General features: G+C 48.7%; 1 protein-coding gene across 2 annotated transcripts; it reads right to left on the bottom strand.

The window, feature by feature from the left end:
• Positions 1-7,917: 7,917 nt before the first annotated feature.
• Positions 7,918-13,305, bottom strand: POLR3D (RNA polymerase III subunit D). Of its 2 annotated transcripts, none has more exons than XR_011536417.1 (9): positions 13,147-13,295; positions 12,763-12,932; positions 11,504-11,547; positions 10,738-10,889; positions 10,455-10,579; positions 10,108-10,276; positions 9,472-9,846; positions 8,864-9,016; positions 7,918-8,697 (listed from the first exon to the last, which is right to left on the bottom strand). XR_011536417.1 is itself a non-coding variant. In XM_008542588.2 (9 exons), the coding sequence occupies exons 2-9, from the start codon at positions 12,925-12,927 to the stop codon at positions 8,575-8,577; spliced, it is 1,197 nt and encodes a 398-aa protein (XP_008540810.1). In that variant the 5' UTR covers positions 12,928-12,932; positions 13,147-13,305; the 3' UTR covers positions 7,918-8,574. The 2 variants fall into 2 exon arrangements, 1 of the variants encoding a protein (XP_008540810.1); XM_008542588.2 differs by having other exon boundaries at positions 9,472-9,737; positions 13,147-13,305.
• Positions 13,306-13,517: the final 212 nt, after the last annotated feature.

Below are 13,517 nucleotides of genomic sequence, written 5' to 3'. Positions count from 1 at the left end.
GCTGAGGAAGACTGGCCCTGAGCTAACATCCGTGCCCATCTTCCTCTATTTTATATGTGGGACGCCTACCACAGTATGGCTTGCCAAGCAGTGCCATGTCTGCACCCGGGATCTGAACTGATGAACCTCGGGCCACCAAAGCGGAATGTGTGCACTTAACCACTGTGCCACCTGGCCTGCCCCTATCTTGGAAAGTTTTTATTTCTCCATCATATCTGAAGGATATTTTTGCTGGATAGAGTATTCTTGGCTGCAAGTTTTTGTCCTTTAAAGATTTGAAAATGTTGTTCCAGTCTCTCCTAGCCTGTAAGGTTTCAGCAGAGAAATCTGCTGAAAGCCTGATAGGGTTCCCTTTGTAGGTTATTTTCTTCTGCCTTGCTGCACTTCTTAATCTTTCTTTGTCATTCACTTTTGCCAGTTTCACTACTATATGCCTTCCAGTAGGTCTTTTTACATTGGCATATTCAGGAAATCTGGTAGCCTCTTCTGCATGGATTTCCATCTCCTTCCCTAGATTTGGGAAGTTCTCTGCTATTATTTCTTTGAACAAGCTTTCTGCTCCATTCTCCTTCTTGAATATGTATAATTCTCATCTTGCATTTCCTAATGGAGTCAAATATTTCTAGGAGACTTTCCTCATTTCTTTTTAGTCTTAGTTCTCTCTCCTCCTCTATCTGGAGTATTTCAACATGTCTTTCCTCCATTATGCTGATTTCCTCCTCTATGATGTTCGCTCCAGCGTTCAGGGAATCATATTGTTTTATCTCATTGATTGTCTTTCATCTCCAATATTTCTGATTGATTCTTCTTTATAGTTTCAATCTCTTTTGTGAAGTAGCTCCTGAACTCGTTGAATTATTTCTCTGCTTTCTCGTTTAACTTGTTGAGTTTTTTGATGATAGCTGTTTTGAATTCTGTCATTTAGGTTACACGTTTCTGTGTCTTTAGGACTGATTTCTGGGTTCTTGTCATTTTCTCTTTGGGCTGGAGGTTTAATATAATTTTTGATACTACTAGAGGGTGTGGCTTTGTTCTTTCACATTGTGGTATTATTTGGTTACAGTTACCGCCTATCACCACTGGGTAGGGGCCAAGAACCACGTATTCTGAGCCCTCCGCCTTCAGCCGAGATCCCAGGCACTGGAGCCGGTGCTGGGTGGGTGGGGATAGGGGCGCTTTTTTCTGCATGCTCTTGGGGTTTTCTCACTCTGCTCTCACTATCTGCTCTCCTGGGATGTTGGCTTGATGAGGTCACCCCTGCATTAACTTTCACCTTGAGATGGGCTTTCCCCTAGGCTGTGAGGGCCCTTGGGGATCTTTGATGTTCCTGTGAATGAGTGTCCCCTCCCCACTTGCTTCCCTCTCAGAGGCCACGTGGAGTCCTGGATCACAGTCTTTCGGGGAGGGAGCGAAGTTTTCTCTTGCCCCTTTCCACCTCCTCTGAGGGGGGACTCCAGCCTCTCTACCCTCCAATGTGTGGCTGTGTGCGTCTCTCAGACGTCTTTTGTGTTGTGTGGATGTCCTCTGTTGGAGTATGAATGTCTTTTTCATTGTATCGTGGACGGGAGAGATTGCTGGGAGAATTCACTCTGCCATGACGCTGACATCACTCCTTTACATATTTTATTTTAGGGGCCGGCCCCATGGCTGAGTGGTTAAGCTTGCATGCTCCATTTCACCAGTTCGGATCCTGGGTGCAGACACTGGCACCACTCAAGTCATGCTGAGGCAGCATCCCACAGGCCACAACTAGAAGTACCCCTACACCTAAAAATATGCAACTATGTACTGGAGGGCTTTGGGGAGAAAAAGGAAAAATAAAATCTTATAAAAAATAAAATAAAATAAAATAATAAATATTTTAGCTTAACACTTATAAGTGGACACTCGTCCACCAGTCTTTTGGCAGAGGGATGAGTCCTTTTCTGAGTGTGGACCCCCCAGTTAGCATTCCATGGAGACCACACGCACCATGATGCGCTGCTGAGATCACCAGCTCTGGTTTCATCAAAAGCAGATGAGAAGTCAAAGCATCAGCGAACCTGTGATGCAGTCTGAGTGCAGAATCCCCCTGGATGTTTACAATGTCCCCCATCTTTACGTTTATCTTGCCTAAACTTAATTCAACAGCAGTTTTTAGTGATATCTTTATTAAGTCTTTCCAAAGCATTTACCTTAGTTTCCATAGAAATAAGAACTTTCTTTTAGCACATCCATGCCATCAGTTTATATAATATTTAATTAAATTATGTATTTACCTTTTCATCAGAAATACTTTCTTCTAGCTCTCGTATTTTATTAGTTTACACAATGTTTGATTGAATTATGTAATTACAATAGCGAACACAACTGCAAGCTTGGGAAAAACACAGCTGATGTCTGGGAAGCACGTAACCAACTGTGGAGCAGTGTGTTCTTCGAGGTCAGCCCTCTGATGTTCGATGTAGGGAGGAGAGAACACTAGTTCTCTCTCCAGAAGGTCACCTGAGTGTAGGTCAGGTCTCCTACTTAGCATCTTTTTACATTTATATCGTTTAAAATGGACTACTGATGACACATTTACCTTTACAAATGCACAAGCAACTCTTACACACTGTTGATGGGCACGCGAACAGGTGCAAGCATCTGGAGGCAGTGTCTACCAAAAGCCTTAAAAATGTCACAGAATTTGACTCAGCAAAGCCACTTTTAGTAAAGAATCCGAAAGAAATAATTGAGGATATTGGCGACAATTTAACCACAAGATTGCTGATCACATCATTTTTTTAAATAATGAAAAATTGGAAAAATCAAAATGTCCAGGAATTGGGGATTGTTTGGGTGAATTTTGATAGTCCAAAGATGGATTCTACTATAGCCATTAATGTTATGTTGTACAGTGCAAGAGACATGTTCTAAAGAATTCCCATGATTGTGTTGCCCTGGGGAAAGCTTTGAGAGTCACACTGACTACGGTTAGTTTCAGGTACTGAGTGTGTTTTCATGTGGAATATACTGTCACGAGGGAATGAATCAGAGAGAGCTTTGCATTGGCAGCATGACATGGTCACAGAAAGCTTTACATTCAAATCGTGGACCCTTAAGCCAACTGTAGTGAAAACAGTTGACCAGCACTCATCACCCGCCACTTCAAAAAGCGCCAGCCTGGATTACTGGGGCTAGACAGGGAATATTACATTTTCCAAAACCTCTTGTGCTAGGGTTCTGGATCTGAATTAGGTTCTGCCAATTGAGACTTGAAAGGTGGAAGTACAGGCCATCTTCCTACCACTTTGGCTGTTTGCTGCTACCAAAGCTGTGGATTCAGCGTGATCCTTCTCTTTTTCTCACACCCCACATCTACTTTATCTGCAGATCAAGCTGGCTCCACATCTGAAATAAGCATCTAGAACGCAAGCGCTGCTCAACACCTCCACTACCACCAACCTGGTCCACTACCATCTGTTGCCTGGATTAATGGAACAGCCTCCAAACTGGGGCCTCTGCCTCTACCCTGGCCTCAAGACAACAGCTACAGTGAGCCTTTTAAAACCTACCTAACCTCGTGACAGCTAATTCTTTCACTTAGAATAAAGCCAAAGTCCTTGCACTGGCCTAAAAGTCCTACCTGTAGGGGACCGCCCATCCCCACACCTCCTCCGCCCTCACTGCTTCATCTCCAGCCAGTCTCCGGGCAGTTTCTGATCCTTCTGGTTCACATCTTCAAATACTTTCTCAACAAGGCCTGCCCTACTTACTGTCACACGCCCACTATCACCCAGATCCGTCCCCACCCTTGCCCTTTTAAAACAATTCCCAAGCACCTGTCACCTTCTCACTACTATATAACTTACTTAGGCTTCTTGTCTGTCTCCCTCACTAAAGTTCCACCAGGACAGAGACCCTTGTTTTGTCACTGACATATCCTAAACTGGAACTGTGCCTAGCACACAGTAGGCACTCAGTCTGTGTGGGGTTTTTCCTCAAGTGTTCCAGGGTCCACTCTTTAGCTTGGTGGCTCTCCAGAGGCAGTTGAAACTGTGGTGAGTTCCTGAGCCCTGGATTGCAGCTCTGCCGTGTCTGGATCCAGAGCTCCATCCTGACGCTGCAACTTCCTGATCACAGTGGGGGTGGTAGCTCCCTGATGGAGCAGTTCTCCGGCATTCCGAATCCTGCAGGCTCAACCTATGCTCACTCTTCCAGCTCCCAATGAGTCTAACAACACTTATTTTCCTCTATTAAACTTTTTTGCTTAGAATATCTAGAATGGTTTCTATTTTTCCACTGAACCCTGAGAAATAAACAAGGTAAAGTTGTCAGGCCAACGATGATCAAGACTGCATCTTTCCTGACTGACTGGGTCTTAAGTGTAAATGAGCCAAACAGAAGAAAGTCCACCCCCTGCCTCAGCTTCTGGGGAGCTGGACCAGTGACTGTTGCAATGGAAGGGAAAAGAAAAAGTGCTTCAGAAGAGTTGTCAGAAGTTGGCCACAAAGAGGGGTTACTATAGGTGGTATTCCAGCTCCATTTTTTCAGATGATACCCGAGACCCACCCCACTCCAATCCCCACCCTCCACTGCTAGAACTTTGGCAGCTGAACCAGTCCAAGAGTAGCCATTAACATCACCTCTGTCACTCGCCACAGCCATCTTAGGAGGGGAAAGCTCCAACTGTGAAAATATTCTTGCACTAGGATGGGACTGCCAGCACAGGATGAGTAGGCAGTGAATGCCACTTTTTCCAACGTGCACTCTATCTAAGTAATAAGTTGGGGCTGGCCCAGTGGCATAGCAGTTAAGATCGTGCACTCCACTTTGGTGGCCCAGGGTTTGCTGGTTTGGATCCCAGGCACAGACCAACACACCATTTATCAAGCCAAACTGTGGCAGGCATCCCACATATAAAACAGAGGAAGACGGGCATGGATGTTAGCTCAGGACCAGTCTTCTTCAACAAAAAGAGGAAGACTGCCGCAGGTGTTAGATTAGGGCTAATCTTCCTCAAAAAAAAAAAAAAAAAAAAAAGAGGGGCAGGCCCCATGGCTGAGTGGTTAAGCTCATGTGCTCTGCTGCAGTGGCCCAGGGTTTAGCCAGTTCGGATCCTAGGTGCAGACATGGCACCACTCATCAGGCCATGCTGAGGTGGCATCCCACATGCCACAACTAGAAGGACCCACAACTAAAAATACATAACTATGTACTGGGGGGCTTTGGGGAGAAAAAGGAAAAATAAAATCTTAAAAAAAAAAGAAAGCAGCATTTTTTCCTTTAAAGAGCCAACTGTTGAGTGATCAATTCAATTGGATCATGTGGGTAGGTCTGGAAGGATTAAGGAATGCTGTCTTTATCTTTCAGCTAGCTCAGAAGTATCTGAAGTACAAGATGCTCATTAACACAGATGAACTGTATATTTTTGAGATAAGCACATAAAACAGCATAATATTTGTCATTATATATAATATATATAATTTTGGAGTCTGAAAGAATATATACTAAAATGTTAAAATTGGCTTATTTAGAATAAACGGTAACTGAACATTAAAAAAATTCTATCAGATACACTTTATGACTTTACTACAATAGACAGTATTGTTTTTACAGACTGTCTACCTGTCATTCTTGCTTCTTCCCTACTAACAAAACCCTGTCTCAGGCAACAGGCTGTCCAGTGCCAGGGGACAAACCGGTCCACTCATCCCACTGCCAGTACCCGGTCCAAGGGTGGGGACGTGGCTCAGCTCTATCAAAGAGACCCGGGGCAAGTCTGAAGGATATTCGCCCCTGGTAAGAGCAGCATGAGGAGAAAGTTCCTTCACTGCTGTCTACTTTGCTTTCTGCTTCGACTTTGCACGTCATTTGAAGAAATGATGCTGAGCTATAGCAGCCAATTTGCAATAATGAAGAGGACAGAACAAATGGATCCAAGAAAATCTTGATGACATTTTGGCTGCCACCCAACTCTGGAACCATCTATCTCCAGACTTCTCGTTATGTGGGATAATTAAACATCTTATTGCTCACATCACTGTCAGTCTAGTTTCCTACTTGTGCTGATCACATCCTGATAGAAGCACTTTGTGTCTGGCACCAAATAAATGCTTTATGTCCATTCTAATTTAAAAGCAATCCTATTAAAAAGCTATTCTCTCATTTTTATAGCAAATAAAACCAAGCTTAGGGAGGGTAAGTAATTTTCCCCAAAGTTCCTGGTGGAGTTAGATCCACACCCAGTCCTGACTAAAGCCCACACTACAGTTAAAAGGAGAACAAGGCTCTAGTTCTCTCTTTCAGAATCTTAACAAAGTGCGTACACACAGATGCAGATAGTAATAAATTTGCATCCATTTGCACTCCTATATGAATTTGGCTTTGATCTTTTTACTCCCATTATTTGCATTTATTTGTTGTAGAAATGTATGCTTCAGAGGCTCGGCCCAAAAAGCAGACTTGCCTCGTATTTTTCCACTTTTACAGATGACATCTGACCTGTGTATCAGGGATAGAGAGACAGGTCATGGGACTTTGACCCAGGGTCCTAACATTCAAACCCGAAGATACTTGAAATGGTGAAACGGTGAACTTAAAGCTTACTTAAAAGAGTCAAAAAAGTAAACTGCAAAATACCAAACATCTAACAAGGCAGGAACTGAGTTAGCCCAGAAAAGCAGAAGCGTTTTTGAACCAAAGAAACAGAAGAGAAAGAGAGGATTACAATGGAGATCCCCCCGCAGTGCATTAGCTATTTAAACGGAGAGGAAAGCACTGAAGCCCCAACAAAATGCAGTTGCTCATCAAAGCTCAGCCTCAGACCATCAGCACTTGGCAGTGCGTGTCTCCCAGGAAGCCTTTCTGCTCCAGACCTCCACAAGGAGGAGAGATCCAGAGCTCACGGGAGCTCTTAGCTACACAAGGGGCAATGTGGTCACTAAATAGTCAATGCCCCCTCATACTGCTAGCTAGGCAGCTTGAGGGGCTCAGTGTAGGAAAAGCCCCAGCTGTGATGAATAAAAAAGAGGCTTGAGGGAGAGAGGTGAGACTAAAGGCAGGCATATCCATCCAAAACCTCCGGGACCACTACAAGTCAGGAGGCAGTTCTTAGTGAGCCTGTGCGGTTCAGCCCTGTTCCAGAGGAAGCCTGCTCAGCTCACAGCAAAGGACTCTGTGACACTGGCATCTAACACCCACATGCATTACTGCAGGAGGCTTTCCATACTAGCCTCGAAGATGTCTCCCCACGCTGAACCAGGGAAAAACCCAGCCCTGTGGACATGAGGCGAGGGAAGAGAAGCTGCTCCACCAGGGACTACAAGTTGAGAGGATCAAGAGCATGACCACCCGGTGAAAGGAAGATCACAGACCAATGAAGCAAAACTCGCGTGTGGCCAGTTGGGACTGGGATCCAAGCAGAGAGGGTGACCGTGAGGGTGCTACAACAGGAAAGGAGTGCCTCTCAAATTCAGAGATTTGAAGTGGGAGGTCATCTGTCAAGTGCCAAAGATGCCATCATTCAACAAATCTCTAATTTCAATCATACCAAGGGCTGGTTTTCAGCAGTATTTGCCTTAGTGTGGTTGATAATTCTGGCGCTCACAGGTTTCTGCTGAGAAGTGTTTGAACGGAAGCTAGGAGGACACAGCTATTTATTGTAGGGGTGAGGGTGGGGGCCGAGTCCTGGGACCACCACGTCACCAAAGGCACCTGTAGGCTGCTGGGAGGAGTCTCAACCTACAGCTAGTGCCTCCCAGCGAGGAACAGGAAGCACTTGACTAGGAGTGCTCAGGAGAAAAAGGGCACGGAAGAGCCTGGATCGGCACCCTCAGAGCATCGGGCCTGGAGGGGGCGGCACGTGGAGTAAGAAGGCAGGGACAAAGCATCTCTACTCACTTCTGAGAGATTCTTGAAATCTCTATTTTGACTGAAAATAGACTCAAGCAAAGGGAAGGGAAACTAACATTTATTGAGCGCCTACTGTGCATGTCTGGCCTTGTGCAAGGAGTTTTCATCTACGATATTCCACTTAATCCTCACACCAACCCTGTGAGGTAGGTATTATCCTCATTTTTGTCAGATGAGGAATACGAGGCTCAGAAAGGTTAGGTAGTTTGTCCAAGGTCATACAACTAGTAACTGATGGAGCTGGACTCAAAAATTCCCTGCTCTCTCTCCGACACTGCATCTTGGGAGGAAGACGGGAGCAAAAGCAGCAGCGACAGTCCACACACCTCCTATCCTGAGAACCAAAACAGTCACCAAGAAAAGGAGCCTGTACTTTTCCACAGACCCTCCTCTCTCTACCTGGGGAGGAGGCAGGCAGTTGAAGAGAGAAGACATAAATATAAAAATAAATAGAAGGGACAAGTCCCCCAGCAGCCAGGGATGTGCAGTATCCATGCTGTGAGAAGGTCACTGTGCCGTTCACCACTGTTGTGGGAGGGAGCCACGTGGGCCCGGTGGGGAAAACTGGGACAACGGCTGCCAAAGGCTTGAGTGGGTGGGCTAAACGGGCCCCTTCTGGGTCGCGCAGATTTGAGAACACAACGTCTGGAGAAGGCAGCAGCCGTGGGCACAGTCACCATCATCCTCCATCTGCTCATTTTACCGGTGTTTGTGATCCAAGAGGGATTCAAAATCGGGGGAACACACAAGTTTGTGCTTTACATGTCCCAGGACTGTCATTTCACCCGTCCTACTGTCTCCAAGGCCCACAGACACCAGCTCCTGCCAATTGACAAAGACAGCGATGAGAACCAAAGCATACAGCCTGTCACTCAGCCCCGTGATTCCAATGTGATAATCCCAAGAACCTTTCTCCCGCACGTGGCACTGATTCCTCGATACTCCTCCGCCTCAGAGAGAGCCTCTGCCTGGCCCTCCGGGCTCTCACCTGCAGGAAAGAGCAGGCGGTCCCCACGGTCACATCCAGAGTCACCTTGCCCAGGAGGAGCTGCACCTTCCCTGACCTGCGGATGAGCAACTTGCCAACCTGGCCCTCTGTCAGGTCAGCCAGGGTACAAGCATTCTCCGCCAGCCTGGCTTCCTGTAAAGAGAATCAGCAGGCAGAAACTGGTAGGGAGCCGTTTCCTCCACCCTTCATGAACGAGCCCTTTCCCAAAGGCAGGCAGCAGCAGCAGAGGGTAGAATGAGCTTCCCAAAGAGGGCCTTTCCTAGGGCTGCCTGCCATCAGTTAAAACAAAACTCTCAGCAAAAAAATAAACAAATGCACAAAATACTGGTAAGTGCTGGAGCTGAGTGATGATACGTGAGCGTTTATGTTCTCTTGCTTGTCTGTGTTCAAAATACTTCACTGTGAAAAGAACCACACGTATAATCGGGTTGAAGTACAAAGCCCAAACTCCTGTGGGCAGCAAGAACAAACGCACATTATTTTCGCGTTCCAGCTTGGGTGGCACACATTTGTGTTCCCCCCTAGATTGCTGCTTCCCTCCCTGGCCCCCCCCCCCCAATTTTCACAGGACTCAAACCTGAGCATACCCGGTCTTTCTCCTGCTTTATAACCACCACCTGTCCATCCTCGCTCTGCACCTCTGTCTTGATAGGCTTGATGTCCTGAGTAGGTGGCTGGCCAGGGAGCGTGTCCGGCAGCTGGAGGAACAGCAGCTCTTCCTCCTGGGCGAGGCTCAGCTCCCTGAGTAGCTCTGCCACAGAGACATCCTTCGGGAGGCCTGGGGTCTTCCTGGCTGCTCTGGGAGGAGCCTTCACCTTGGCCTCCTCCTCCTCGTCTCGTGGCTCCTCTTTCACTGCCCGAGGTAATACAAATGGAGGGGCTATCAAGTGGCCACCCTTCATACCATTTCACTGTACCCATCCCTTCGTCCCCATCTGCTCCACTGTCACTCAGCCAGGAAGCTGCAGGAAAACACCAGTTATGAAGAGGGATCCAGGAGTTGCATGACTTATCTAAAAAGGGGTATCTGAGGGCGGGCCCACCGACCCACACCAGCACAAACCCTGAGAGTGAGAATTTAGCATCTCTGTGCAGGTCATGTATTTTACAGCTGCAATGGCAGAGGAGCAGCTTATGAGCAGAGTCCGGGAGGCTCATTCCTGGGGTGATTGCTGAGGGGCAGCCATAGAAAAGGAGACGGGACGTGAACCGACAGACAGTACCTTTCACAACAGGCACATCCACCTCCATGTCCTCCTCCTTGGGGCCAGCCAACGAAGGCTTAACATCCGGTTCTTCACTCTCTTCTTTAAAAAGCCACCCTGAGTGAGCCAGCGGCAGCTGCACAGGCATGTTTCGAGTGTCATTCCTCAGCCCAGGGTCATCGATGAACTGCCAAAGAGTCAATGGGTCACAGAGCCGAACCAGCACACACACCTGGACTGCAGCCCCCCTCGCCCTTTCTAACCGCAGCTTCCTGCTGCTTACCAGGCTTCCAGGACATGAGAGCTCTCCTGCCCCCGACCCTGGCTCCCCGGAAGCCCCTTCCCCGCCGGCTGCTGGTACCTACATCATCCTTCTCCAGCATGCGCAAGATCTGTTTTGTTTCTTCATCTGTCTCCCTCTTCTCTTTTTTGATGTTGATGATGTGAGAGGGCCCAATGTCCGAGACATCCACTGTCTTATCCCAGTTCCCTGTGGGAAATCACCCAGTTCACTAGGGGAAAGGAAGAGGCCAACAGCAAGGAAAACTGAGCTGCGAGCAGGGGGACCTCACTGCCCTTGCCCTTCTCTGGACAGTCTGAACTGAAGTCCACTGATTCCTTCCTCCCGCAGCCCGGACAGCTTTGTACCCTTTTTCTTCATCATTTCAGCTGGGCCCTGCTCAAAGATGGAGTGGGACTGGATCACTTCTGGGCGACCCCGGCCCCGCCCATGACCCTCTCGCTGTCGGTCTCTATCCCTTTCACGCTTCTCCTTCTTGATGGTTACTTCTTCCTTGGGCCTGGAAAAGAGATTGGATCAAGGAAAAACACTCACTTGCCCTGCCTCAGAGAACAGGTCTTACTCTCTCACACCCCTCCACTCCAGGGGCAAGTTTATGAGCCAATAACGACGTCATGAGAAGCAGACCCCATCCTAAGTCTAGCACCTTTCCACTTCCTTGATGGGGTGGAATCCTTTCGGTTTGCTTTACTTTACCTTCCTGTTTGAGAGTATATATTAGAACTATAACTCAAAATTGAATTACAGAGACTGCCCCCAAATGTGGGTTTTTTTGTATTGCCTGAAAGCAGGAAGGCTGTAACGCAAAAAAACTTGAGGGAAAACTTGATACATTTTAGTCTAGTGACTCTCAACCCTGGATGTAAAAGATAATCACTTGGTTTCGCTGCAAATAAGTTAAATCACAGTTTCTAGGGATGGAGTCCCAGGCATTGGTATTTTTTTATAGTTTGCCCATTAGAATTATCTGGGGGCCAGGGTTGAAAATCACTAATGAAAAGAACTAAATACACAAATTTAAATTTCTGAGCCACATACCTAGTTATTTCCCCAAAGGCCCAAACTCAGAGCAAGTAAATAAGGTGCAAGTATTCAGAAGACCTAGCTACTTACTCTTCCTTGATCTTCCGACTGATGATGTTTGGGGTGAAGGTTTTCTGAAAGTAAAATACAGGAATCACTGATTTGGTAAGTTCTCATCCCAAACTACAGAGGAAAACAAAGATTCCCAAAGGCATCTTCTGTGGACCAAGACCACCACGACTCTCTTCTGCACATTCCACACTGTTGCCAAAGATTTACAGACAGACATGTACTTGACAAGGAGGAAGGTCATGTCATGCTGGCAATGGAGTTACACACGGAAGAAAGGGGCACCAAGACCCATTTAAACTAACAGCTCAGCTTCTGCCCTCTAAAAAGGAGAGCCCTCAGGACTTGTAAAGGCAAAGGAATTTATCTAATCCCACCCCGTTTTCAAACTGCTATGGAGACCAGCCAGTATCACAAGAAAAGAGCTCTAGCCGCAAGGGTCTAGGAGGGAAGACATCTGCCAGCACTCACAGATACACCAGACCGCAACCAGAATTCCCCAACGCGAAGTGAAGTCTTTAAAAACTGGCTGATTGATGTTTCTGTCATCCCCGCCCCCTGTCAGGGCCACCCTTGACATCTACAGTCATCAACGTAACGGGAGAGGATGCAGAGCCTCTAAGGCCATGCCCAGAATTCACTGCACTCCAGATCAGTGGTTTGCACACTGGGATCCGTAGCGAATTCAGAACTCTCTAAGATGGCAGATAAAGTTTCTGCCTGCGTGGCTTTCACGGGTTTCTTAAAGGTATGCAAAACACATGGGGCTGGCCCCGTGGCCGAGTGGTTAAGTTCGCGCGCTCCGCTGCAGGCGGCCCAGTGTTTCGTTGGTTCGAATCCTGGGCGCGGACATGGCACTGCTCATCAAACCACACTGAGGCAGCGTCCCACATGCCACAACTAGAAGGACCCACAACGAAGACTACACAACTATGTACTGGGGGGCTTTGGGGAGAAAAAGGAAAAAAATAAAATCTTTAAAAAAAAAAAAAAAGGTATGCAAAACACACACACAAAAATAAACACTGCTCAAGTTGCTTTTGAACTAATTAGGATTCTCTGCCCTTCAGCCATCTGAGAACCACGTCAACAGCTTGCACCCAGCATCTGAACTTAAAGGTAGGTCAGGCTCCCAGATTTTGTAGGCGGAATCTGGGGACGAGATTCGTGAGGCCCAACACCACGCCTGGCACACGGCAGGCCCTCCGTGAACGTTATTGCAACCCGGGAGCCTGAAACTCAAGGTAGTTTGGTTTCTTTTGAAAGGTGCCGTCGGGTACCTTCTTGACTCCCCCGAGGGTGAGGTCCCTGGAGCGGATGGAGGGAAGGCGGCCCGGCGTGAGGGGAGGCGCCGGCCGCCGTCCGATGAGCCCCCGGGCCCCCGAGAGGAGAGGTCGGGGCCCTCCCGGAGCGCTGGGCTCGCCCGCGGCGTTTCCTTCCGACATGTTCCCTGGGAGAGAAAGGGGCCACGGAGTCACTCGAGGGGACGGCCACGCGGACCCTGGGCGGAACCGCACCCACGTGGCCTCCAGCCCCCGTCAGCGCGTCCCTCCAGCAGCGTCCCAGCTCCTCCCCTCCCACGTGGCGAGACTTTTCGGACCGCGCCGGCCAGACGCTCGGCTCGCTCTCCCCAGGCCCCCGGCCAGAAAGGGGCAGGGACTCACCCAGCGCACCCGGGCTGCGGCCCGCACCACGCGCGCCCCGACTTCACCTCCCACGCGGCCCGCAGCCGGCCCTCGGCCCCGGCGCCAGGCGGAAGTCTGCGTGGCAGGGCTCGGGCGCCGCCATCTTGCCGCGGGGCGGAAGTGAGGTCGGGGGGCGGGGCCGGCCACAGTATTTATCCGGCGGCGCCGCGCGGCCCTCCGCCTTCTCTTCCCGGTTCTTCCCGGAGTCGGGAAAAGCTGGGTTGAGAGGGCGAAAAAGGAAGCGGGCGCTGTCTGGGTTCCGCCGCGGTGCCGTGCTCGCGCGTCTTGGCCCGGCGCCGGCGCCCAGCTCGGGGTCCGCGGCCTTTGCGGCCCCCGGCGCAGTGCGGGGC

Source organism: Equus przewalskii, chromosome 2 (genome assembly GCF_037783145.1).
Source record: "Equus przewalskii isolate Varuska chromosome 2, EquPr2, whole genome shotgun sequence".
Classification (NCBI taxonomy): domain Eukaryota; kingdom Metazoa; phylum Chordata; class Mammalia; order Perissodactyla; family Equidae; genus Equus; species Equus przewalskii.
Note: the sequence above shows the minus strand (reverse complement) of the source record. Positions and strands in the feature narration are given on the sequence as shown.

Excerpts from the sequence above, each read along its gene's own strand:
- POLR3D (XM_008542588.2), bottom strand. The coding sequence starts at position 12,927 with ATGTCGGAAGGAAACGCCGCGGGCGAGCCCAGCGCTCCGGGAGGGCCC. Across the intron at positions 10,890-11,503 it reads AGTCGGAAGATCAAGGAAGA|GCCCAAGGAAGAAGTAACCA; the intron begins GTAAGTAGCTAG and ends TCTCTTTTCCAG. Across the intron at positions 10,277-10,454 it reads GCATGCTGGAGAAGGATGAT|TTCATCGATGACCCTGGGCT; the intron begins GTAGGTACCAGC and ends ACTCTTTGGCAG.